Raw genomic sequence first — 26,146 nt, forward strand, 5'->3', positions numbered from 1 at the left:
ACCTCAGCAGCAACTGCCACCACACCTACTTCAGTTTTCTGGCCAGGAAGCTCCCTGCTTCCACATCTCCTGCTGCAGCAACAGCCTCAGTGGGAAGCTCTACCAGCAGCACCAGCCTTCAGGAGGGCTTTACTCTTCTTCTCCAGACTGGCTTCTATAAGGACTCGACTTACCCTCAAAAGTCTTTTCTCCCCATCTACAAAAGACTTCTTGCAGCTGTGGGCTGATTAAATAACTCCTTACAGCAGAGTTCAGTCTCCTGCTCTTATCCCAGCCATCTTATCTTCAGCAGTGCCTCCTTTTTTGCCTCCTTCTGCCCTGATTTTACCCAGTGGAAGCAGGGAGGGCTGAGCCCTGTGGGTGTTTGTAGAGTCCTCAGGAGCATTACAAGGTTTGTACACCACATTGTGGAGGAGAGGGAATGGGTATAGCTCAGAAATGCTAAATACTGGTGTCCTCCACCTTCAGAAAAAGAATCAAGAGGAAATAGGTGCACTTCCAAAACCACTATCAAATGTACAGGAGTGCACAGCCAGGAGGTAGGACCCACACCCTTCCTCCCTCCTTTGCTCATTAGGAAAATCCTTATTGTCCATTCTTCTGAAGAGAACTACAAGCTCTCTTTATCATCTTCTCTTCATCCAAGTGCAACACCATGCATTGCAAGCACTCTCTCTCCTCACAGCACCCTGCAGACAGGACTTTTCCCACCAGGAAAGTCTCTCTCCCTCCTCCTCTGGAGGCTCCTTTCTTCCCCTGCTGCCAACCCTCTGCAGCAGCCTCAGGCACACTCCTCTCCTGCTGTGGTTTCCTGAGCATGGTCAGGGTCAGCCAGAACCACAATCTGCTTTCCCACGTGGCCTTGCCCTGGGGACACTGCTGAGTGCAGCCTTTCCCTCTCAGGGTCAGGATGAAAGTGCTAGAGATGGTATTCTGTGCTCTGGCTCAAATGTTTATTATTTCTTATCTATATTACAATCTTACAAGTTGTGAGTTCTACAGCATTCTACTAACAAGCTTCAAAATAGCCCTGTATCTATCTCTCTACGAGGTCTTTTAAGGAAAAACTGTCCAATTAAGAAATGACACCTAAATTATTTTTATTTTTAACCCAATAACTAATCACTCATGTCCCACAATGCAGACTTTTCTGTCCAATTACAAAATACCACCCAAACTCATGCAGAAGGTGAAGAAGGAGCAGCCTCTGCCCTAAAACCTCCAGCTTAGCTTTATATATTGTCACTGTCATATTTTCTGAAAAATCCCTTTTCCAGGATTTCTTCTCCTGGGAAGCTGAGAAGCCTCAGAGAGAAATGAAAACAATAATTATCTGATTGCTTCTCTTGTGTTTGCTGCTTTGGGATGTGGTCTGGACATTGTTTACCAACAGGTGCATGTTTCATTGGTTCCATGTGAATTGTTTTTGCTTAATGACCAATCACCATCAGCTGTGTTGGACTCTGAGGAGTCAGTCACAAGTTTTTATAATTCATTCTTGATAAGCCTTCTGTCTCTGTCCTTCTCTTTCTTTAGTATAGTTTTAGTATAGTATTCTTTAATATAATATTATATCATAAAATAATAAATCAGCCTTCTGAGAACATGGAGTCAGATTTCTCATCTCTCACCTTGTCCTGGGGACCCCAGCAAACACCACAATATCTATTAGTATATTCTAAACCCTTAAACTCTAAGTTTTCCACCCTGTGATATTACACACTTCTATTCAAACTACACACCCACAATCCCAGTTCTGTCATTCCATTTTGGAAGCTTTCTCCACGGCCTCAGGTCAAATGCAGTGTTCTCTTGAGGGTCTGTCCTTTCAGAACAGAAAATTTTAAATTCTCAGTTCCCCAGGCCCCAATAGCTCAGGGAAGGGGCTCAGGCTGCTCCATCCCCTCCTTCATCCAGCAGTGGCCCCTTGAGGTGTGCTGGGGACAGCTGATGGCCCTGCCTGGTGTCACTTATTGCAGGGCCTGGGGCTTGCAGGGTGACACATGCTGGGGCAGGAGGGGCACAGTACAGGGGAGGCTGAGCTTTGTTATAACTCAAGTGCCCTTTGAGAAGCAAACCCTGGCCAGCACCTGATACATTCTGAAAATTACAGAACCACAGAATCAATGAGGTTGGAAAAGACCTCTGAGATCAGCTGGTCCAACCTATGACCAAACACCACCTTGTCAACCAGACCATGGCCCTGAGTGCCATGTCCAGTCCTTCCTTGAACACCTCCAGGGTTGGTGATTCCACCACTTCCCTGGGCAGCCTGTTCCCAAAATCACCCTGTGAGGAATTTTTTGTCATGGCCAAAGCATAATGACCAAAAGGCTCAGCTCTCCACACAACAAAGGGATTCTCCTTCCACCACTAACCAGGAAAAGTCTTGGGATATGTGGTTTTTTTCAGCTAAAAGCTGACATTGTTGGGCAAACTGGGCTGGGATTTTCAGCTGAAAACTCTGAAAACCAAAGAAAAGCAGATGTGTGGTGACAGAGTCATAACTGAAGACATTTACTTGGCTCCCAGTTTCGGCTGTCTGGATTGTGCTTTTCCTTCTGCTTTCGTGTCTGGATAAACACAGTGTGACACCAAAAAAGGCTGATTGATATGGAAACAGAGGCCTGAGCATGTGACAAGCTGAGCCATGGCTGATGTCACTGCTTCAAGGGGAAACTGGGACTGTCTTTGGTCTTTAGCCTGACATATGCAGAGAGCTGATGCAAGCCAGGAACACAGGAGTGACCCCACTGCAACTGAGAATATTTATTTCAATATTGAGTCCAATTACTTGCCCCCTATGCTTCACAAAACTTTGGCCATGGAAGCAGATGGAGTTGTTTCACAGTGAATTTTAGCTTTTCTTTTTGGTGCACTTACAGACTCACACTGCTTTTGTTCTGCTCCATGCTGGGAATAATTTTTTCATCCAAATTAATTAATCTGCATTCAAATTATAATATTATTTTATGCAACAGGTTTGGTCAGAGTGATAATTTAAGCCCACATTCTGTGCTGGAAATACCTAGTTGTTCATGCTTTATAAATGCATAAAAACCTTCTTCATTAACCAGTCTACCCTAGAAAAGGTGGCACTACAATCTGATAGGAATTGTCCTACCTGATATTGGCAGCCTCACCCATTTTTGCCAGCTTCAGTATGCTTTCAGCTAACTTGGAAGGATTTATAGAAATAATTGGCACCAAAGTAATTAAATGAACAGTGTGTGTAAGTGGGGTGCAGCTGGCTGCCTGCCCTGCCTGTGTCCCTGTTTGCCCATCTGCAGGATACCTTCATCATGCCTTTTGGCTAAAATTGGTTGGGAAGGCTGGTAACACCTCTGCTGATATCAGGGACATCCACCAAGTGTCCCCAAGGTCTTGGAAAACCATTTATCTCAAGTGGGAATGACAGACTCTTCTTTCTGGCTGCTGGAAATTAACACCAAAGAGTATGAGACACCACCAGACAGGGATCAGCAAGAGTGCACCAAGCCAGACCTGCAGAAAAAAGCTCTTTTCTGTCAGACCCACTGCAGGATTTTGCAGGGGAAGGGGGATGGGAGCCCCAGCACATTGATTAAAAGTTGTGAATCATGATCTGGTAGCCAAATAATGGGACTTGTGGGAGACCAAATTCATCCAGGATTTTTCTCCTGGTCTAGCACTGTTTTCACACTTCTCCTTTTTCAGCCAAACTTCCTACAAAACCAGAACTTGTTTCATCATATCTGCCCACCACCACTTCCCTGCATCCCCTTTTCCTCTTGTGGACTGACCTATTAATTAAAGTCAAATCAGACACTTAAACCCAAAGACTGAGATTCCCAAAGGCTGGAAGAAAAATTACCAGCTAAGGGGACAAGTGGAAATAATCTCAAGCAAAAACCAAACTTCCAAAGTGGAGGCAACTTGCACATATCAACATCTATCCTGCTGTTGTTTGTACCACTTGTGGGTTTCTCTGGGTCTGGATTGAAGGCACTTGAGACAGTAGTTCATGTTCAGACTCAGGTGTTTATTATTTCTTATCAGTAAAACAGTCTCACTGCTGTGAGTTCTGCAACTTTTCATTAGATGGCACAAAATGCCCAACAATCTCTTGGTACAAGGTCTTTTAAGACTGAACTACCCAATTAAGAGCTGACACCTGGATTATTTTCCCTTTTACCCCAATAACTGATCCCACAGAGCTGCCATGGGGACTTTTCTGCCCAATTACAAAATCCCACCCAAACCCATGGAAAAGGAGGAAGAAGAAGAAGGTGAAGAAGAAACCCAGGACCACACCCTGTGCCCTCCATCTTGCTTCCATCCACAACACACTAAAAACCCCAAAACCTCAATTTCTCACCCAGTGACACACCCACACTGCTCTCTATAATCTATTGCACACTTCTGTGGATTCCAGTCTATCTTGAAGTCTGGGAAACTTTCTCCATGGATGAGGGTCAAAGTCAGTTCTGCCCTGGGGGTCAGAAGAGAGCAGACAGAGAAATATTTCTGGTGCCCTGGGTTTCCACACTGCTGCACATCTGGCTGGGCTCTGAGCATACATGACCCTCCTGGCTGGAAACAGGAGAATTTGGGAGGGAGAGTGGCAATAATGATGTGGTGAAGCCAAGTTATAGGAAGCCTGGTGCCACTGTCTCTGCTGCACGCTGATGAAACTGTCTGGGCTTTGTTCCAGGTCAGCTGGACACCACGTGCCATGCATTTGTTGGAGAAACTGTGGTTCTGCCTTGCACCACCACCCCTCCTGGAGAGCTGACCCTTTCCAAGTCAAGGCTCTACTGGCAGATTGGCACCAAGCAGCTGGTGCACTTCTTTCAGAATGGGCAGGATTCACTGGAGGGCCAGGATGAAAAGTTCCATGGCAGAACCAGTCTTTTTCTGGACCAGATGAAGCATGGCAACCTTTCCTTAAAGATCTCCAATGTCCAGTTAGGGGATAATGCTGAATATTCCTGCATCTACAGACAGACTGAGAACCATCAAACAAAGAAATTTACAATTAAACTCAATGTATCAGGTAAGATTTTTTTTTAGTACAGAGGAGGGAGTCGAGGGCACCATTTCTTGTTGATAAGCTGTATGCAGCCATTGAGAGGGATTACTTCAATTTTTAAAGCAATTTTTCACTCAGTTTCATTCTGTTCCTTGCTTTTGTTAAAAGAATATGTGAGAAAGAAAAGATAAATCCTTTTTGTTCAGCTTCAGCACTTCAGGACTCCTAAAGGCAAGGCACCTGCCTCTTCATCCTCCCTTTGAGGAGACATTAAGGAATAATGCTCCCAAATTTAAGCATCTGGTTATTTATGGGTTTGTACTGTCCCTGATCCACTGTTCCCTGAGGAACAGCAGAGTTCATTTCACTGTTTGCACGTGGGTTTGTGAAGCAGAAGTTTAATCTCTGGCAATTGGATGCAAAGTCCAGGTCACAGACCCTTTCAGAGGAAGGACAGCCAGTTGCTGCTTTCCTTTTCCCTTGCAGCTGGAAGATGTGGCTCTGGTGGCATGGCTGGACAGATGCAACAAGAATTGTTATTTTTCCTCCTTAGGAAAATGAGTGAGACCATGATACATGTTTGAATAATGGCAAACATGTTTGAGCTACCTACAAGCATAGAAACCAGAAGGATGAGACACTGAGTTTGACCAGCTGACCAACTGAAACAGAAAATCAAAAAAATAAAGGATACACATCAAAACAAATCATACATTTTTAAGGTGTCTTGCTTGAATAAATCACCTGGAAATTTTCATTATACTCAACCACACAGATTTACTTCTGCTTAAAATAGAAAAAAAATTATTTTCAAATAATACAAACCTTTTAATATCTTTCTTTTAATGCACTTAATTCTTGGGAGAAATTTTTTTCAAAATGTAATGTGAAATAACATTTGTTCAAAAAATTTTGAAGTAAAAATGTTTTCAAAATTAAAAAAAAGATGTTTTGAAAATGCAGAATCAAAATGTTTCTATCATCTAAATTTTGGGAGCAGTAAGGTGTCTTTGATATTATCCTGTGATCATACTTAAACTTTCAGTTTGTTTGACAAAAAAAATAACATTAACCCTTAGATCAATAATCAGAAAAAGAGGAAAAGTTCTAGGTTTCAACAATTAACCTTGATTATTGTGGGGTTTTTTCCCAGCTCTGCCTAGGATTGAGGAGCCACCTTCCCCTTCTGGTAAGGCAACACTCCTTAACTTACAAGTGTCTGGGTGATTATCCTGTGCTTTATTTTGTATTTGCAAGATTGGCAAAATGTGCTGAACAGAGAAAGTCCAATAAACTTGGGGTGCTTGTTCTCCCTCACTAAGCCTGGCAAAATGCAGCTGTCCCAGACAGGGAAAAACATCTCCAGCACTGAGACAGACCTGAACTGCAGGGAGAAGGAGGCTGAAGGGCCAGGAGTCTCAAGTCCCTAAAGACACTCACCCGTATGGGCACCATAAAACCACTAAAAAGCAAGGAACACAGAAGCCACTCCACTCTGGGAGTTAAGGCCTTTGTAAATTACCTTGCTGTGAAATAACCACAGGATCATCAAGGCTGTGAGACACCTGCAAGGTCATCCAGCCCCACCATCACCAACCTAAACCATGTCCCCAGGTGCCACATCCAGGGGCCTCTTGAGCAGTTCCAAAGACAGGGATTTCACCACCTCCCTGGGCACTGAATTCCAATGCCTCCAACCACTCTCTCAGTGATTTCTTTTTCTAATATCTGATCTGAATGTCCCCTGACATAATTTAAGGCCATTTCCTCTCATCCTTTCATTTGAGCTATGGCAGAAGAGATCAACCCCCACCCAGCTACCACTTCCTCTCAGGTAGTTCTAAAGTTACACTGCCAGGTACAAGGTCAAGAGGTCTGGGGGGTCCTTTTGGTAATAAATATGAAAAACAAAAACATGATTAATGATGCCACATAAGCTCTTCTGAGAAATTAAGACAGATTTCATCCAAAGGCAATATTGCAGTATAGTGCAGATGTTATTATCCAGCTTTATTCATTGCAGACCAGTAACTACACAAAGGTCATTTGTAAACACTTCTGGAGTGAACTCAATGCAGAAGGGATGTTCAGCTTCCATTGTCAGTAAGTTCTTTCCTAAAATTCTTCCTTGCAAGACAAATGATTCTTATTAGTGCTACAAAATCTTAAATTGGCATTAAACATGTAATACTTTGTCATATAAAATCAAGAGCAGTAGTTTTTATTTTATTCAGTGGGGCTGAAAGATATGATCCTTTACTTAGTAATTATTATATTACATTTAATGTGATAAGTTCGGCCACACTATGACATTACAGACAGATTAAGCTTCCATAAACTCAAATAGAAACTAAGAAAGAGAAATTTTCAGTGTTTTATCTCATGATCACACAGAAGGAAAAAAACAACCCCAACAGTTGTTGTGCCTGACAAGCAAAAAACAGCTTGAAAAAATACACGAAATATTAATTTTTAGACCTAATCTAGGTAGCCTAGCTGGCCTGAAGGCCTTTAAAAACATGAAGTTAAATTCAAGATGGTATCATATGCTTTCACATTACTTTATAAAAACAAATAGAACAGGAATTAGAATATCTTCAGCTGTTACCTTCCACAAGAAATCAGGAAATATTGAGGGTCAAACTTCTTAATGCAGAAGCAGTAGAAAACTCTCAAAACCAAATGTAAGTGGGTTGTATTTAAATGGGATAGTTGTACATATGTTTGACTCAGCCAAAACCTTTCTGACAACTACCCCTAAATATAAACTATTTCTAATAATGAAAAGGCATTTTCATTGAGGAAGAAAATAAACTATTGAAACACAAGGGGAGTGTTTCACTTTAGGAGTACAAACTGAAACATCCACCTTTGACACCTGAAGGTTCTTGTACTGTAGGATTTTGAGGAACTTGGGGATGAGGAAAGAACAAAAGCCTAACTTTTTAAGTGTAATTTTTTACAAAAAAGGAAAATATATTTCCTGTTGTTAACTTCTTTTAAAGACAATCATCAGCCACAGCTCCCCCCCTTTTTTTTTTTTTTATTTTCAGCAATTTCTTAAGCAAGAGAGAAAGGGAATCTGTTTTATATTAGCTGTTATTTCAGAAGGGACTTAGGAAAATTAAAAAATGATCTGCTGAGAACAAAGGCATTGTATACAGAAACAGTTCTCACACTTCACAACCAGATCAACAAATACTATTTTTACGTCAAGCAGAAACAATTTTCATCTGTTTCACTATGGCTACACATCTGTTTGTTTGCTGCATGGGTTATTGCCCCCAGCTACTAGTTTAACAATTTTCCTGGGGAAAATGAAAGGGCCTGGGGCTGGGAGAAGACACAAAAGGCCAGGAGTCTTGTTGTTACACCCCTACATTTATTTCAAAGCATGCTGAGGACTACCTGATATTTACTTGCTCTCTGCACATTCACATCACAAACTCCTTCCAGGAACAGGGGGAAGCACCCTGGCTAGAGATAAATTAACTCCAGTGAGATACTGACAGCTGATCCCACAGCAACAGGAACAGCCCTCAGGAATATAAAAACCAATATACAGCCTGTTCTTCACAGAGATGGACTTGGAATACTTATAGAAAAAAACTCTCTTCTTTTTAAGTCAGGGGTTGAAAATCTCTTTTTATTTGTGTACTACATCCAGCACAGGTTGAAGGCACCACCTGTGCCAAGGGTAATTTGTGCCCTTTGGCCACGTTGTGGGTTTTGTACCAAGAGTGACCCACAGTGCTGCTACCACCTAAAGTGTGTGTGACCTAGAGTTTTTTATATTTATTACCATTATTTATGGACTCTTTATCAAAACATCTCCTCAGGCCCTGAGTAGGAAGAATGAAAATGTATTTTCATCCTAAAATCATAGAATGGCTTGGGCTGGAAGGCATCTCAAAGATGCCACAGTTCCCACCCCCCTGCCATGGGCAGAGCCAACTCCCCATAAACAGCTGGCTGGTTGTTGCTTTTCTGTCAGAATTTTAAACAAAGATTAAAGACTGATTCTCAGTCATCCAGAAAAGTTACAATTATTGCTGCTGAGTTTCTGCACCTTTTCTGTGAAAAAGAAAAATTTATTTGTCCCAGTACCTTGAGACCTTTTTGTCTGGACTTTGTATAGACACAAAAAAGGAGAATTATGAAAATGAGTCAAAATCCATTGTTTTAAAAATAATCCTCCATCGATGCACTCATGAAAAATGTGTCATGCAAACTTCTAATACACTTTTTTTGTCAAGCCATCACGTACATGCTGACTTTCTCTTTTTCAATTTTTCAGAGCAGAACCAGATTCCCTCCGGAAGCCCCATGGATGTGCCAAGTCTGGCTGTGCTTCCCCTCTCCTTCCTCCTCCTGGTCCCCCTGGGGCTTTGGCACTTGTAACAGGGGAAGGCAACCTTGTCTTTGGGAAGTTCTCCTCACCAGAGGAGCTTTCTGGGCAGGACAGGTCTGTGGGGTCAGTGTGACACCTGCTCCAGAGCACCAAGAGCTGAGAACAGACCAAGCATTGGGTGTTTATGTCCCACATTCTGGTGTTCCACAAAACCAAGGGCAGCAAAACTCTGAGGTGGCAAGTCTGCTTTTGCATTTGTTTCTTGGAGTCCAGTTTTAGTGCTACCAGGAGATACAATTTATTTTGGATTGTGTGGGTTTGCTTTAAAGACAGGAGAAAAGGCTCACAAAACTCCAGGATCAGGTTATAGCTGATCCCAGTGAGATCTTTTGCCTTTCATCTGCTGTCCTTCAAGACAACTGAAAGGAGGAGTGGGAGTAACTACTCTCTGTGTCAGACAAAAACTGGAAGTAGGAAGACACTCCCATTGTCTGAAATGTAAGGATGGAAAACTTGTGAAACTTGATTCTGTGGAACTTCAGCTTCTGTTTTCACTCCTAAGCGTCATGGGCTATGAGGAAGAACCCTTTTTCTCCACAAGAAATGTAGTATTTCTTCAGCAGAAGGGTGAAGCTGACTGAGAAGTAGGGTAGAAGTTCATAAAATATCCATATAGAGGAAGGAAGTGATGTATTACTATAACATCCACAGCTAAATAAGCCAAAAAATTCAGAAGGCTGAATTCAGCATTATCTTTTTCTGTCATGAAATATGGCAAAGCTGGATTCCTAAGCTGGAACTGTGCAATGAGAAAACATTACTGTGACAATGTTACTTCTTTAAAAACAGTACCTTTGGAGGGGAAAAAATATTTAAAAACTCATCAGAATAATTGTAACTATACCTATGCAAACTAAATGGGTTTATTTCTAGAAATATCCAGTTCAGGTAGCAGAGGTGTCCTGTGCAAAACTTGGGTCCAAAGGATCCTGCATACAAACAGGGTCGAGGAGTGCAGAAGTTTTTTCCAGGCCAGAACTGCAACTACCCTGCTTCCCAACCAAAAAGCATCCAGAGGACAGAGCTGGTGAGCAGCAGAGACTGAACACACTGAGCCCTCGGGCAGGGGGAATGACTCACGAGGATGCACACAAAGTCACTCTGATTTGGAACAGTTGCACCTTTTTTTTCCATTGGAGAGACAAGATTGTTTTTGCAAGGAAGGGACAGAATAAATCAGAGCTTAAAATGGATGTGGAGGAGACATTTACCTTTGAATTTCTTAACTAAAGGCCTTTTCCCCATGGTGGGGAAGAGAAACAAAATCCCACACGTGGCCTGTGCTGGTGCTGCAGTGAAGCTCAGCTGATATTTGGCTACCCTGAGTACAGAGCAGCTCAGTGGAACAGCTGGGGTCCAACAGCACAGAAAGATTTAATTGTAATAGTTGTACATATGGTGACTGTTTTTTTGTGTCCCATCCTCCAAGTGTTTGTCTCAGAGTTTGTGTATTTTTCAAGACGCAATTTGATTACATATAAAAACCTGAAATAAAACCAAAAACCCTGATGAGAGCAATTGCTTGGTCTGTAAGAGTTCTTTATTTGTATTTCAGTTGTTCCCTACAGTTAGAGAGGTTCCTCTGCAACTAGAAGGTTTAAAAGGTGACATCTGTGTGGTTTTGTTGTCCCTAAAAGTCTGGTCTGATTGCCTCATCTCAAAGACTCCATGACCTCTAAAAACCTGATAGCCACTTAAGCAGCCCAGCATTTCTCAGGAATTGTAGAATCCCAGAATAGCTGAGGCTGGAAAAGATCATTGAGTCCAACAATGAACTCAGCACTGCCAAGTCCACCATTGAACCATGTTCCTCAGAGCCACATCTACACATCCAGCAATCTCAACATTTTGGTGCCAGCTGTATGTGAGGACACAGGCCTGGCACGTGTCCAGACATGGCTCTGATGGATCAGCAGGCAGAGAGACTAGAGACAAATTCCCTCACCAGCAGTGCCCCTGACCAGAGGGCTGCCAGGGGAAAACCTGTCTGTTAGGAGCAAGGACCTCAAACCTTGTCACACTTGGAAACAAACCAGGAGCCAGTGCATTTTAGAAGCAAACATTCCTCTTTGCAAATGGTGTCACAAGGCAAAGGGATGTCGAAACAGCACATCCTGGAATAATTTGCTCTAGCTGTGCTAATTGCATTCCCACATCATGCTGTATGTAGCAACAATCCAGACGGAATTATAAAATTCCTTAATCATAGCACTGATGGCCACATCAAAAAAGACAAGGTCACATCTTTTAGCCAGTGCAGATGGATTTTTTTTTTTTAGATGTTGGTGAAACTTGGGTGTCTTCTTCCTTTAACGATATCCTTCCCTCCTTTCCCTTTAGACTTTTCCTTTTCCTTAAACCTTTTCTCTTAGCCTTTCTCTTCTAAACTATGGCCAGATTTTGGGTTTATATCTCATGCCAGGCATGTTCTAGTTACACTGTACATAAGACATCTAAAACCTCTCCCTCTCCCCCAATTCCTCCCCTTTCCCTCCCCACATCAGTCACACAGCCCTGCCTTTCATCCCTTCTAGATCAACAGGCACTGTGTGAATGCTGATTTAGCCTATACTAAGAACTGCATTTTTTTCCACTTTTACATGGAATTAAAAAGGTGAAAAGTGTTTCCATACTTCTTGAGTATGGAAAGACATTTGACAAGAGTCACAAAAGAAAGCTGAAACAGCAAAAAACAAACAGACAAAAAAACCCCAACCAGAAAAAAAATATTCCCACACCTAGTTTTTAATTACATCATTTTCTCTTCTTTTTTTCTAAATTCTTTTTCTATCTCACTCTTTGAGAAGAAAGGACTATCAGGAATGTATCCCTACATGTGATACACTCAGGATATGGCATAAGAACACAGGCCAAGCAGTTCCTGTTTCCTTAATAGCAAGAATTTTAAGAATGAGGATCTGGAGCAAACAAATGAAGATGAGGGGGGAGAGGAGAAGGATTTGGCATTTTCCAAATTATTACACCTACTGATGGCAATCTTTTTTGCCTGCCAAAATTGCTTTAGTAGCCTTCTTGGCCAGAGATGAGAAAGAGAGACCAAGCCAGGGCATGAGTGGTGCAAGGGCAGCAGCAAGAACTGAGCTGCAAGGACCCAGAGGATCAGGTACTGATAGGTCACTGAAGATGTAATGTAAATTGGTTTGTAATGTAAACTGTTATGTAAATAGGTTATGTAAATTGCAAAAGCAAATATGCAAATAGTCTTAATATTGCATTTAAGGAATCCAGAGTGGTAGCACAGGGTCCTTCTTGTGCTCCCAGCCCAGATGCACCTTTATTGCTGGAATAAAAAGAGGACTTCTGCTGCCTTTTTCTCATAATGCTCTCCAACAAAGGAGAAGAAAACTAAAACACAAGGAAATCCATTTCAGTAACACCTGCATGGCTAAAGCAACCCTGCAATTTCAGCCCTAAACCAAATCCTTTTATAGCACAGAAGGGAGGCAAACTTCCCAATTGGTTTAAGCACAGAAGACACTAATGCAGAAATCTCATTTTCCCAGTGACCAGCCATACAAAGGCCTTTTGATGCAGGCAGCTCAAAGTATTTCTATAAATTCAGGGAGCTCCCCAACACCATCCCTGTGCAGTGCTGGAAAAGAGTCATTCCTGGTTTAGGGGGAAAAAGCTAAAGCAGTGCAATTTTTTCCAGCTGACATTGTTGACAGATCAAAAGCCTGAGTGAAGATTCCTCACTTTGTTTTGGGTTTATTTTGTGCCAAAACCAGGAGAAACTTCCTAGCGACTGCTTTACACAGTATTGGGCATTTATTCTATCAGCATCATATTAGAAGTCCAATTATGTAAATGAACTAATGTATTCACTCTCAGGGTATATTTTGAAAACAAACCCCTTGTAATAGCTGCACAAGAACACAGACACATCCAGTGTAATGCATATGGAACTAAAAGGTGTTAGCAATAGGCCCAGTATAAATATATGAGCTGGATTATATACTATTTAATTTCTACCAACTTTACCCAAAAAATTGTAGAACTCAATTTTTTTGGCTGCTCTGAAAAGTTACTGAAAATAATTGGTGTTAGTACATTATCCCCTGTAAATCAAGCCCATTAAAACTGATTTGTAAAGCCATGATGTGAATAAGACTCTGATGCTTTCATGTTTTTTAAAATGCTTCACGTGGCATAAACTTTTTATACTTGAGTCCACATATTGTGCTATTGTTGGGAAAATAAAATTTATTTCTTTGTTGTATCATCCATCAGGTTTTAAATTTAATTATTGCTGCGTGCTGCCCTGTGCTGTGTGAGCTCCTCCACTACTAACAAGTGTGAGCTGTGTGACTACAGAAGAGCCTGGGTGACATCTAAATGTTGTTTACAACTCTCCTTTTTTATGACTCAGATTTGCAGCAGCACTTGGGGTGTTTAATTGTCCCTGTTTATTATATTTTCCCAGAGCTGTACTTCATGCTATTCCCAGTGGTTATCTACAACCACCATTCCAATTTTCTGCAAGTGAAGGTTTGAGTGACCAGCTGACCTTGAGTTGTCCTTCCTTGTCTGGGTGATGACACAGGAGGTGTCTGCCTTGAAGGTTCCCTCACTGTGCAGAATGTGAGGAGCACACAGTTCTTGTGTCTTCCAGAGTTTCATTTGGAACGAGAGGGATCACTTTGAAAATTAAGGAGCACAAAAACAATTCACACATTTAAGGAGTAATCTCCACTTCTCTTACTTGCAGTGGCCCACACCTACATATTCCATATGGCAGGAGCATTTGGCTGATAATATGTTACATTAAAGAAATTTTTAAGAGGTCTTTGGACATTATTATTGCCAAAGAATGGCTGTAAAAGCCATTTAATTTTTTTTCAATATTTGGCAGTGACACTGGTAAGAGACAACCAGGAGTTAGCTTGATCATGTTTTTCTCAGTTTAAAGCAAGGTCAGATTAACTGGTTAATGCTTTCCTCTGTCAACTCCCTTTAGTTTCATGTGGGAGAAATGACCCATAGAGAACATTAGCAAGAAATTAATGGAGACACATTTGATGCAGATTCATAAAATCTTATAATGCTTTGGGTTGGAAAGGGCCTTAAAGATCTTTCATTTCCAACCCCCTGCCATGGGCAGGGACACCTTCCACTAGACTGGAATTTTCACCATTAATTCAGCTAAGCCTGAGGGCAGTCATTCCATAGCCTGACACGCAGAAGTTGAATAGAGTACTGAAAAATACTGAAAACAAGCAAGGAAGGCGATTATTTTTAAATATGCAGCAGGAAATCGCGTGGCTATGGGTGCTGCAATCCTCACTGCAACTTCTGTTTCAGCTTTTGGGATAGTCCCAGTTTAGCCCCTTCTCTTCCCCTCTCTCTCTCTTTCTGCAGAGATGTTGGTCACCACTGGAATCACTCTGGAGAAAATAACCAAACATCAGCTCCTCAATTCTCCTGAGGGTTAAGGATCTCCCATTCAATAAGCAAGCTTCCCTTCGAGCATTTGAAGCCAAAGGAAGAAGAAAACCAGGTCAAACAAAAGACTCAAGCCCTGGAAAGAAGGCAACTCTTAACTATTTGCAGGTGGAGAATTATTTAAGTTCCCACTCTGAAAAAAATTATAACTAAGTGCATATCTCACACAGATGAAGTACTGCTAGCTTGCAGAGCCACAGACACTTCAAGGAACAGTGTGTTTCCTTCCAGGGATATCTCTAGACCTGATAAAAGTCCTTCCTGACAAATCTTCATTTTCAGTCACGTTGGCCATAACACCACTAGTGTTTAAATAAAACCCAAACAAGAAAACAAAAGAAAACAAAAAAATCCCTATTAAAACCCCCAAACCTCACTGTGTACCTTTATGACTTCATACTACATGTTTTTTCCCATATATTTGTATCACAGGAAGGGGCTAGAGCTTAATTGATGTGTATTTGCTACTATATTTTCAGAGGGATAAATAACTGTGCTGAAGAAATTAATCTTAACAACACAGCAGGATGAATGCATTCATTGCAATGGAATTGGATGTCCTAGCTATTATCCTGAAGCTACGAGGAAGAAATATTTGTTTTATTCTCCATATGGATCCAAAATGTCCTAAAACCTGTCCTATATAACTGTCCCACATTGCAGCTATCACACAGCTGGAATATCGTCCCTGGGTAAATGGAACCCTGCACAGAACGTTGTTCACCAAGTGCCCTCTGCTGGCTTTTTATTCCCCAAAAAAAAGTGTCTCTTGCAGCCACAAACCAAAGGGTAAAAAACAAAACGGGCTTCTCAAACCCCGACTCTCATTTCTGCTTTTAGAAGAGAAAAGCACTGCTGCCAAATTTGTGAACGCTGCAACCACCAGCAGAGAAACCTTTCACAAAATGGGGTTTGTGTGTAACCTTCAATGAGGCAAAAGGAGAATCACAGCTGAGGCAGCAGCTCCTCCCACCCCTGCAAATTAATCCTGCAAGCACTAGAAAAGCAACCCGAGCAGGAACACAATTATTACAACTCCCTTTCAGCAGAAAAAAGCTCTTAAATGCTTCCCAAAGATAAGAAATGTCAGGAATCCATAAGCCAGGTATTGCATGACTCCTGGTGGAGGCTTCAAGAAACCTCTTACACTTCTTATTTCTGGTAGCATTTAGCAAAACATATTAATCATAACTCCTGTCCACTTGGCTGAAGTGGACAGGAGTTATGATTAATAACCCCTCACCAGATCCAATCTACCCTACTGAAGGAAAGGAAAATCCCAGCGTTGCGGAAAAATCTGTAATAATCCTCTCTAAATGCACATGGAATTTCCCTCCAAATTTACACAGGCTGAAGGCCAAGATGAAAATCCTACATCTTCCACCACAGTTAAACAACTTTCTTCTGATAAAAAAGACGAAAACTAAAACAAAAACCACTTAACAAACACAACCAAAAAAACCCACACCACCAAACCCTTGAAAACTGTGTCTATTAGAGGTTTCTGGTCAGCACATTACTGGGAAATTAGAGAGAATTTTAAAAATGAAAGGCAATTCTGGTGCATGATTCTTTCTCCCTTAAAAAGCCACATTGTCTCTAAATTCAGAGAAATTTAAAAAGAAGGGTAAAGAGAGTTGAGAACTGTTTTAAAGAGGCACCATCTGGATGATCCAACCACCAACTTCCCACAGCTGCTGGCTGATAGTAACAGCAACTTCTTCAAAAGATCATCTTTTTTCTCAGGGCACCTGAATCTGAAGATTCAGCATCTAAGGAAGCTTTGTGCCACCACAGCTTCACTTACTAGGAACTGTAGACAAGAGAAACCTTAATTCCAGCCCTCAGCCCTGCTGTGGTGAGGGAGTTCATGGGAAGGTTTAACCCAGAGCTGAGTTCTTGCAGCTGAGGGAGGTGCTGTTAACACAGGCACATCAGCTGTTCTTCTACCCTGGGGATTTCAACACCATTTTTGTCTGATATTCTGTTACTAAGTTTCCTTTAAGCCTCCTGCAGATGTGGGAAACACATTCATTTTAAAATGTTATTGCATTTTATATGAGCAATGGCCTCCTATCCTCTGCTAAGCTTCTCTGAATAAAATTGATCCTAAAACTATCCACTTTGTACAAGCAAAGCTCATGAAGGGGTGTTTTTGCACTGAAATATTTAGGGGCAGTGTTTTAAATTCTATTTCTTACCAAATTGATGCTGAAAATTTCATGAAGAATCTGATGCATAAGCAAAAAAGGTTTCAAAGAAATGTTCAAAATTCACTTTATGAACCATGCCTACTTCCACAATGACTTGGTGTCTGTGTATGATTCCTTTGTAACCTGACTGGAGTTGGTGATCTGCTCAGGCAATCTCTGAAATCTCCCAAGAAAAGAGTGCCAGCACTGAAGAACAAATCCCAGTCTTCTAAATCCAGATGTGTTTTTTTTTTCTTTTAGTGACAAAAAAATAATCATTAGGAGGCCCCAGAAGCAAAAATGCTTATTTCCTGAACCCTGACTGAGCAAGCTCAGCCTACCCAACACTCACACTCAAGGCTTCTCTTCACTTGCCCCAATAAAAAAATGCCACCCCCATCCCTGGCAAGTGTTCACCCACAAATAGCATCTGCCATACACCAACTCAATCTAAGGCTTGTAAATTCATTTATGAAACCTACAATTCTCCCTTGAAAATATGGGTTCACTTCAGCAAGTCTGTCATGGAAGAGAAACTTTAACCCAAAGTAACAGGTGTCATTTTGCTTTTTTGTTTGTTTGGATTTGAGAAATGTTGTGTCCTGCTCAATAGAAAGGTGACAGAAAACTTGGAAGAGGTGGAGAAGATTCTGCTGAATTCTATTTGGAAAAAATATACAAAATTGGTGAATTGAAAAGGAGAAGAACTGCTAAAATGTACCAACCAGTGTAAGTTATCAAAGGCAGCTCCCAAACAAAAGTGAAAGGACAAGGATAAGATAAAGGCAGAAATTAATTTATTTATACATCATTATTCCAGACATTCAATAATACTCCTTTGGAAAAAGCTTTATTGCCCTAAAGCAGAGGAAGTTAGGATAATTTGAGAATGTTTTTTCCATTCACTACTTGTCATACAACTGCTTTAACAGGGGTGCTGTCCTTAAGAGTTGTGCGTCACGTCAGCGGATATTGTTTTCTTCTTAATTTCAAGACCTTTTAAAACTACAATGGGCCAATGGATGAGTTTTTCAAAGTGCTGCTGTGGTGGCAGTTGTGTCCTGCTGCTGACTGGTGTTCAGAATGACTTTGTGAAAGTAGGATTCTTTGAAATTTAACAAAATCTTTTCATTAATACCAAGTTAAATTAAGATGTGGGAGATGTCTTTTCCCTCAACAGATGACCCTGGCTGTTAGTTCCCAGACACAGGCCTGAGCTTAGACACCTTGAACCATCATTCCTCTACTCCCATTCTTCATCCACTAGATATGTTGCCATGTGCCAAATCCTACAACACATCTGCCCCCAGCTTCTGAAAGAGCCTTGAGTCTCTTTTCCCTCCTTATAACTGGTTTGACACTGGTGTGTTGGGAAGAATTTGTTTCAGAACACATCCAGCCAGCTCTCTCCAGACAGAAAAGATCAAGAAAATCCTCTGTGCCAGGCTCCTTGTCCTCTGCAATGCCCCTCTCTCAAAAAGGCATGGAAAATCCTGCAGCTGGGAATCAATCAGCTTTGTATCAGCATTCACTAGAGTGTAAGCAGGACAAGCACGTGCAAAGGTCTCCATTGGTCCGTGATATGTTTGATACCACACCCTAAATTTAAACATTTCTGATTTTATTTGCCAGTTAATTTTAGCACATTTTTTACCATTGCCCCAATGCCATCAAAGATATGGTGTAATGCTGTTTCACACATAAATGCTGGCGTGGTCACCACCTTATTTTTTGTATCCACGTGAGCTTCGTAAAAAGGAGTTAAGGAAGACACAGCACTTGCAAATGCTGCCTGCAAAATGAACCAGCACTGAGAAAACCTCACAGTTCCACTATCCTATAAAACTTCCTCCAAATATGGTATACCATCCAGCTGTAAAGACAGCTGCAACCTATAATCCAAGCTATGACAAGGTATTTTTTGCCAGAAGTACAAATGCTGCATGAGAGATCTGTGGAAACACCCAGAAACACCAGAAAACCTACAAAATTCACTGATGATAGTAAAATGTCTCTGAGTACAGTCTGCAGCATAAGACTCCAGGAAAAGAATAAAAATCTCAAAGAGGACTGACCAGCTGTATATAACCCACACCAGTTTTATGTGCAAATTCATTCAGCCCTTGGTGTGTTACTGGGTGCCCAAGGGAGCTGACTGAGAACAACTAACTCCCAGTGTGTAGTTACACAGCACTAGTTACACAGCAATAGCTCTGTGTACAGAGGAGTTTCTAATGCTCCACAGCACCACTGCTATCTGCTACCCGCTGCATGTTCCCATCAAAATCTATGTGGAAAAGCACAGATTTTAATGACACATTTCTAAATTGTCTCCCAACATGGAAATTACCAGGAAAGGATATGGTTACATCTTTCACACAGTGTTTTGCTCCCAGCTCTTTGATGGCTCCTGCAGTCCCAGCATAGGGCCACTTGCCCCCTTCCTCTTCTTCGTGGCCCACAGTTACCTCAGCACCAGAGAGCACCTTTGCTGCCAGCACTGGGGAAATGCAGCACAGGCTGCAACAGAAGGAACTGTAAGAGCAATTCTACAACACCACTATTCCAGAACTTCCTCACAACTGACATGATTCAAATGAACACAGCCTTGAAAATCTGAGATACATCACAAGGCAACTTCCTCTCAGCATTTCCCCAGCTTCTCCTTTGACAAACACCAACATACACAAATCTAGAAAAACAAATATAAAACATAGGCTGCAAATGATACAAAACAGAAGATCCTTTCTCCAGTTCTAACAACAACAGCTGCACATTTCAACAAGACACAGGTTGTCTCCATGCTCACACTTTCAAACAAATGCCATCCAACTCACATACGTACCCAATAGGTTTGCCTGCTTTGTGGAAGTCTTTCAGGACTCGCTCAACTTCTCTGTTCACCTTGCAATCCTTCCCATCAACAGCAAAGGTAGATCTGTCACAACAAGAAACTTACACAAAGCTCAGTATAAACCTACAAACAGAGGTATTTACCTGTCTGCTGTGAAACTGGCTCCAAAGGGCCATACCAAACTTAACAGCTACTAAAAAACTGGTTAAAAACCCTCTGTAGATGATCATCAATGCTTTAACCAAAATGTCTCTTTTCTAAGGCTTTGGTCTGCCAGAAAGTCCCTTACTTAATAAAAACATCTTAATAAGAGAATCATCAAATCAGCTTTCTAGGATTACCAGAAGTTGAACAGCAATCTTTTCAAAGAAGAAAAATATGTAAGAAGAAATGGGAAGTAACATTCACGTTTCTCCAAGCCAGCAAAAAAGCATCTCAATAGCAAGAAAATCAGTATTCCACATGGCTAACTCTTTCTGTTTCCTTTTTTTTCCTGAGTCAGTTGTTTTATAATTATAAAGCAACAAGGGATTTTTTGGTAGGCAGAGAGGAAGAAACAGAATAATTACACTACAAGCGCCTGAAACCATTTAAGTTTTACCTTCACCTCCCTCAGACCCAAAAATAAACACCACTAGGGGGAGGAAAAAGGACTTTTTATGGAATATATGAAGTCTTGACTTCTTATCAACATTGAAAGAGAATTTAAAACAAGACAATGACAAGACTTTGAAAGGAGTTATCCTTATTAATTAGGAGTTACATATGTAGTAAATAAGGCCATTTATGGATTTTATTGTGTGAATCTTAGTTCATAGAATGACAGAATGGTTTGTGCTGGAAGGGACCTTAAAGATCATCTCATTCCAATCTCTCTGCTATAAGCAGGGAAAACTCCCTCTTGGCCAGGTTGTTCCAAGCTCCATCCAACTGGCTCTGAACATTGCCAGGCATGGGGCATCCACAGATTCTCTGGACAACCTGTTCCAGTGCCTCACTATCCTCACAGCAGGCAGCTGCTGCTTAGTATCTCATCTACACCTACTTTCTTTCAGTTTGAAGCCATTGCCTCTTGTACCATTACACCAGACCCTTGTAAAAAGTCTCTTTCCATCTTTTCTGCATGTTTCCTTCAAGTACTGAAAGGCTGTAATTAGATCACCCCAAAGCCTTCTCTCTGCCAGCTTGATTATGCATAGTTAATTATGAATATTTAGTTGAGGAATCTGACGTTTAGTTGGCACTCACAAGTTTTTGGCAGCTCCGAATCCACCAGGGAATATCACAGCATCGTGCTCTGCTGTAGTGAGCTTAGCCAGGCTTGAGATTTTACCACGAGCAATTCTGGCAGATTCCACTAAAACATTCCTTGAAGAACCAGAAATAAAACAATGTGATTAATTAAGCATTTGCACACAGAACAGAGTAAATAAAGTATTGCAGAGGAAGAGGAGGGTGAGGAAGGGAGGAAGCAAGAACATTGGTATTTAGTAAGTGAAGCTATTGATGGTTCTGAAATGCTCCTGCTGGGAAACACAGGCACTGACAGACTGTATATAATCAAGTCCACAACACTCATGTAATATCTTCTCTCCAAGAAAACCACCACAGCTGGCATAAAGCTACTGAAGGCATTCAGCCAAGTGCTACAAGAGCCATTACAGGCTGCTACATCTGAAGAAAGCCTAACACATCACAGACTTACCTTGACTCAGCTTCAGCTGGCTGCCCTTTACTGTGGTCAATGACATGCATCTGAGGGACATCTGGAGCATACATCTGAACCTCAGCTCCCCCACGGCTCAGGTGAACCAGGACACTGCAAACGCAGAGATACAACATGCAGAAAACTTTAAGGGAGAGGCTTCATCTGACCCCTAAACCTGCTACAAATATTCCACCAACTGACTTTGAAAGATGAGGAAAAACACACATCCTAACAAAGCAGGCAACCAAGAAAAACAAAAGCTTCCTTTCTCCAAGTCCCCAGGAGTTATGGAAGAATCTCAAAATTAACATAGTCATTAACATTTAATCTAGGTCTAGGTGACACATCTCTTATTAGTTCACAGTAAGAGTTAATTCCACTTAAGCATTAACAATTCTGCTGTCAGATTTAGCCCCAGGAACGGAAACTCGAGTGGTTCTGAAATTAAGTCTGTATTTGACTCTCCTGAGATTGAATCTGGAACTCTGAATTCCTGTTTCTGAAGAGAGTCTCTCTCAGACTCATTGTTCTGGCATCGCATGCATAGTGCTGCATCTTTGGACAGTCACTGAGCTCTGCAAGAATGCTGCCTGAGCTCACAATCAGGCTGTGAGAAAACTGTGAGAAAGCTTCATCATTCATCTCTCAGGGTAATTCTGATGGCCAGAGACAGCAAAATTAAATTCAACAAACTGCTGCAATGTAATGGAGACTTTTGTGGAGCCCACACTCCCAAAACGCAACTCACGCTGATGCCTCGTGGATTTCTGTGCCATCATAGACACCACAGCCAGACAGGACCTGCAGGGAGAAAATAACAGAGCATTGCAGGTGACACAAAACTCTCCACAGGATCTTTCACAAAGTAAGATTTAAAAAAATAGTTAACAAACAATTTAAAAGCAAGCTCTTACAATGCCAGTGAACACCATGCTATTAGCACTGGTGTCACCACTTGACACACAGAAGAAATGGCATTTCCTATTTATAGCAACCCATCACAGGGCTCAGAAATAACCACTATTTATTTCCTGGCTGATACATTTATACCACAGTTAATAACCTGATATGTTACCCTTAGGAATGCTTTTATTGAGCACACAGTGGGTTGTTCTGAGTGTCATTCATCTCTCTGCTGCAGTGTCCACATCCATGTGAAACACTTCCTCATCCAGGTGCACATCCATCAGAAGAGGAACAGAAATGCACTCTGAGGTGGCACCTAAAATAAACTACTTTACCTGCTGCTATATTTTACCTCAGCATCTGCATCAGAGATCAACAGCTAGATCACCTTTATTGCAGTAATACAGTTATGCCATATTAGCCATACTTCTCTTTAACTCTGTGGAAATAATACTTTTAATTTGTTTATACACACTGGAGAACAAAAAAGCACAAAGCAGTCAGCTACCCTTGTGTGGGTGGAGAATCTAATAAAGTAGAAAGATAAAAAACTTTTTTTTTTCCTAAAAGCCATTGTAAGACTGAAACAAAACAAAAAACGTCCAAAGGTTTATCTAGATCCTGAAAGTACATAGGTGAACTTTTTTGGGGCTTTTTGTTTGGCTGTTTGTTCTGAAAGGAAAAAAATCCTGTTAGCAAGTCAATTTTTTTTTTTACTTTAATCTTTTCCATTCTAGTTTTCCCTCAGGTTTTTTGTTTTGAGAGTTTTAAACATAGACACATGAACAGAAACTCACAACTGAAAAAGTCTTATCTAGTAATGTCAGACTTTAAGGGACTTTCCACTCACAATACCAGGTGTCTGCTATCCTGGGCAGCACTTCACCAAATATCACCATCACTTCACCAAATGTGCAAGTTATATGAATGTTCTTCTGTCCATGTTAATCCTATTCTGATATTTAAGAGCTGCCTTTTGCTTTGTAACTTTTTGTCTTATCTTTCATTTAGCATAGACTGAATAAAGAGACAAACAACTGTGCTAGGGTTATGCTCTGTGAGCAACACTTCTAACATTTTTCTGAAACTCAGTGAAACCAAAATACTGTAACATCATTATTGCAAACTCTTCTAAATATAAACTCTTCTGTTATTTCAGTACCTGCTTGATAATAGATCTGTCTTTTACCACAGTCAAAAATTTACATCACTAATGTCAAAAATCAAAATTCCTTTCCTAGCTCTATCTTAAAAAGCTGTGACTTGCTAAAATGACAGCATTCCTGTTATTTTTTAGCCATTTGGACCAGCATTCTGCACTTTCCCAAAACAATTCTGCCCCAGATTTCTTTATGCAGGTAGTGCCTTCTTCCTTTATGTTTAATGCTGTCTAGACTATGCTTGAGCTTCAGACTGTCCACTGAGTTCCAAAACTGTTATCCATTTGTGACACCATCTACAGCCTGTATTTTTCTTTAGCAATCTGTAGCCACCTCCTTGCTTTTTCCTGTGTTTGTAAAATGTTTTACCCCCTTCCTGACAAATAGCATAACTCAGTTTAAATATATTCACTGCCAGTACCTCACCCAGTAACACCATAAACTATTTCAAGTCAAATCCTCCTGGGTTCCTCAGTACAAAGGAGACATGGAGCTCCTGGAGTGGGTTCAGTGGAGGGCAGTGAGGATGAGTGTGGAATCTCTCTTACAAGGAAAGGCTGAGGGAGCTGTTCAGCTTCAAGACGAGAGGACTGAGATTTCATTAATGTGTACAAATATCTAAATGGGGGGAGACAGAGGATGGACCAGGCTCTGCTTGGAGGTGCCAAGCAATGGGACAAGAGGAATGGGCATAAACTAATGCAAAGGAAGTTCTACCTGAACATGAGGAAGAATTTCTTTCCAGTGCAGTGACTGAGCACTGGGACAGATTGACAAGTGTGAAAAATGCGTATTTTATGATTGGCTTTTCACAAGTATTAAAATGAATACTATGTGTGTTATGTTAGAAAGTTATGCTTTATTAATTTTCTTAAGTAGTGTGTTAAATATAGTTTTAGGTTATAACATAAGGTTAAAATAGAAACTATGCTATGTAAGATACTTTTTTCAAGAAAGGACTCACAGTGCGATAGCAGCCACAGGACACCTAAATCTTTCAGAGAGAGAATTTACTGCCCAATTATCAGAAGAAATGAACTTCTTCCTGCCTCACTCAGCCCTGAATTTGCTGTTAGGGCTAAGAGGAAGAAGCTGACACTGACCAGAATGCTTTGTTTGAATGGAATTTATGCATCGTGTATGAATATGCAACAGGCTGTTGCTTTTAAGGGTTAATCCTCTGTTAACGTGGGTCCTTTTGGGCCTTATTTTGCCCAGAAAAGGTACCCAGACTGTCTGTAACTCTTTGTTTTTATTGTCTCGTATTGTCCTAATCTCAGTTGTTCAAATTTTTATTACTCTAATTATATTACTATTTTTATAACCATTTTATTACGATTAAACTTTTAAAATTTTAAAAACAACTGATTGGCGTTTTTCACAACAAGGAGGGTATGGAGTGTCCCTCACTGAAGATATTCCAGAACCGTCGAGATACAGCCCTGTGCCAGTGCTCTGGGCTGGCTGGAGCAGGGAGCCTGGACCTGGTGACCCACCGTGCTCCCTTCCAGCCTGACCCATCCTGGGATTCCGTGGTTCTCCCCGAATAAACTCCATCATAACAACAACTACACAGACGCCAATTTTTACATGTTTCCCACTCCTGGTCTGGCTTCCTCCAAGTTTCTGAACTGCAAGCAGCTCTTTCTTCTCAAATTCAGCGTCTCTCAGGGGTTTCCAGCTGTCGCAGCCAGCAGGCGAGGCTTGCCCAGGCCGCCGGCCCGCCGAGCCCTCCCCTGCACCGACCCCACTGCCGGAGCGACCCCAGCTGCAGGGCCGAGGATGGCTGTGGAGAGCCAGACAGTGGAAAAACAAACAAATAAACAAACAAACAAACAAACGCTTCTCCTCAGCGCTGCCCCGGCCCCCGCACTCCTCCATTACTCACCACAGCGACACGGGCGGCGCGGCAGCGCCGGGCGGAGGAGTGGAAGGAAGCGAGGCCGCCGGGCGCTGCTCGGCGCAGCGCCGTGCACAGGGCCGGGCCTCGGGAGGTCAGCATGGCTGACTGGGGGGCAGCGGAGGCGGAGGAGCCGGGAAGCCGGAGCAGGGGAGCCGGGAAGGGGAGCGGGGAGGCCCACGGGAACCGGGATGGCCGTGCCCCGAGGCCGCTGCGCCCTTGGCGGCGCCGGCGGCGGCGCCCCCTGGAGGCGGGGAGGGGCCACCTCAGGGCCGGGAGCCGCGGGCCCTTGTTCCCTTCCCGGCCCTCATTTATCGGGAATGGCAGCGGCGGGAAGGGGACTGAGGGTGAAAAGATAACGGTGCGGATGTTACAGAGGGAAAATAAACAAGTTGGCAGACGGTGCAAAACTGAGAGGAGTTGTTGGGTCCCTTGAGGGCACGGAGGGCCTGCAGAGAGACCTTGCTAAATCAGAGAGATGGGCAATCACCATCTGTATGAACATTGGGAAAGTGCTGGATTCTGCACCTGGGATAGGACA

The 26,146-nt window shown here is 41.9% G+C and overlaps 2 protein-coding genes across 4 annotated transcripts in view; one reads left to right on the forward strand and one right to left on the reverse strand.

Moving 5' to 3' along the window:
- The window catches only part of LOC108961930 (V-set domain containing T-cell activation inhibitor 1-like), a 32,476-nt gene extending 21,520 nt beyond the window's left edge, over nucleotides 1-10,956 (forward strand). For 2 of the 3 annotated variants that reach the window (XM_018913463.3, XM_018913462.3), the window contains 3 exons: nucleotides 4,694-5,035; nucleotides 6,165-6,200; nucleotides 9,309-10,956. In XM_018913463.3, the coding sequence (XP_018769008.2) occupies nucleotides 4,694-5,035; nucleotides 6,165-6,200; nucleotides 9,309-9,412 (482 nt within the window). In that variant the 3' untranslated portion in view covers nucleotides 9,413-10,956. The other variant, XM_050981275.1, reaches the window with a different exon arrangement.
- Nucleotides 10,957-17,857: 6,901 nt separating this feature from the next.
- Nucleotides 17,858-25,891, reverse strand: GATD3 (glutamine amidotransferase class 1 domain containing 3). Its single transcript, XM_009089594.4, has 7 exons — nucleotides 25,594-25,891; nucleotides 22,388-22,440; nucleotides 21,637-21,750; nucleotides 21,180-21,299; nucleotides 19,923-20,015; nucleotides 19,441-19,597; nucleotides 17,858-18,827 (listed from the first exon to the last, which is right to left on the reverse strand). Exons 1-7 carry the CDS (start codon nucleotides 25,705-25,707, stop codon nucleotides 18,699-18,701), a joined length of 780 nt encoding a protein of 259 aa, XP_009087842.1. The 5' UTR covers nucleotides 25,708-25,891; the 3' UTR covers nucleotides 17,858-18,698.
- Between the last annotated feature and the right edge of the window lie 255 nt (nucleotides 25,892-26,146).

Source organism: Serinus canaria, chromosome 1, assembly GCF_022539315.1.
Source record: "Serinus canaria isolate serCan28SL12 chromosome 1, serCan2020, whole genome shotgun sequence".
Lineage (NCBI taxonomy): Eukaryota > Metazoa > Chordata > Aves > Passeriformes > Fringillidae > Serinus > Serinus canaria.

Excerpts from the sequence above, each read along its gene's own strand:
- GATD3 (XM_009089594.4), bottom strand. The coding sequence starts at position 25,707 with ATGCTGACCTCCCGAGGCCCGGCCCTGTGCACGGCGCTGCGCCGAGCA. Across the intron at positions 21,751-22,387 it reads GAAATCCACGAGGCATCAGC|TGTCCTGGTTCACCTGAGCC; the intron begins GTGAGTTGCGTT and ends CTGCGTTTGCAG. Across the intron at positions 19,598-19,922 it reads AAAGCAGGCAAACCTATTGG|CCTGTGCTGCATTTCCCCAG; the intron begins GTACGTATGTGA and ends CTTCTGTTGCAG.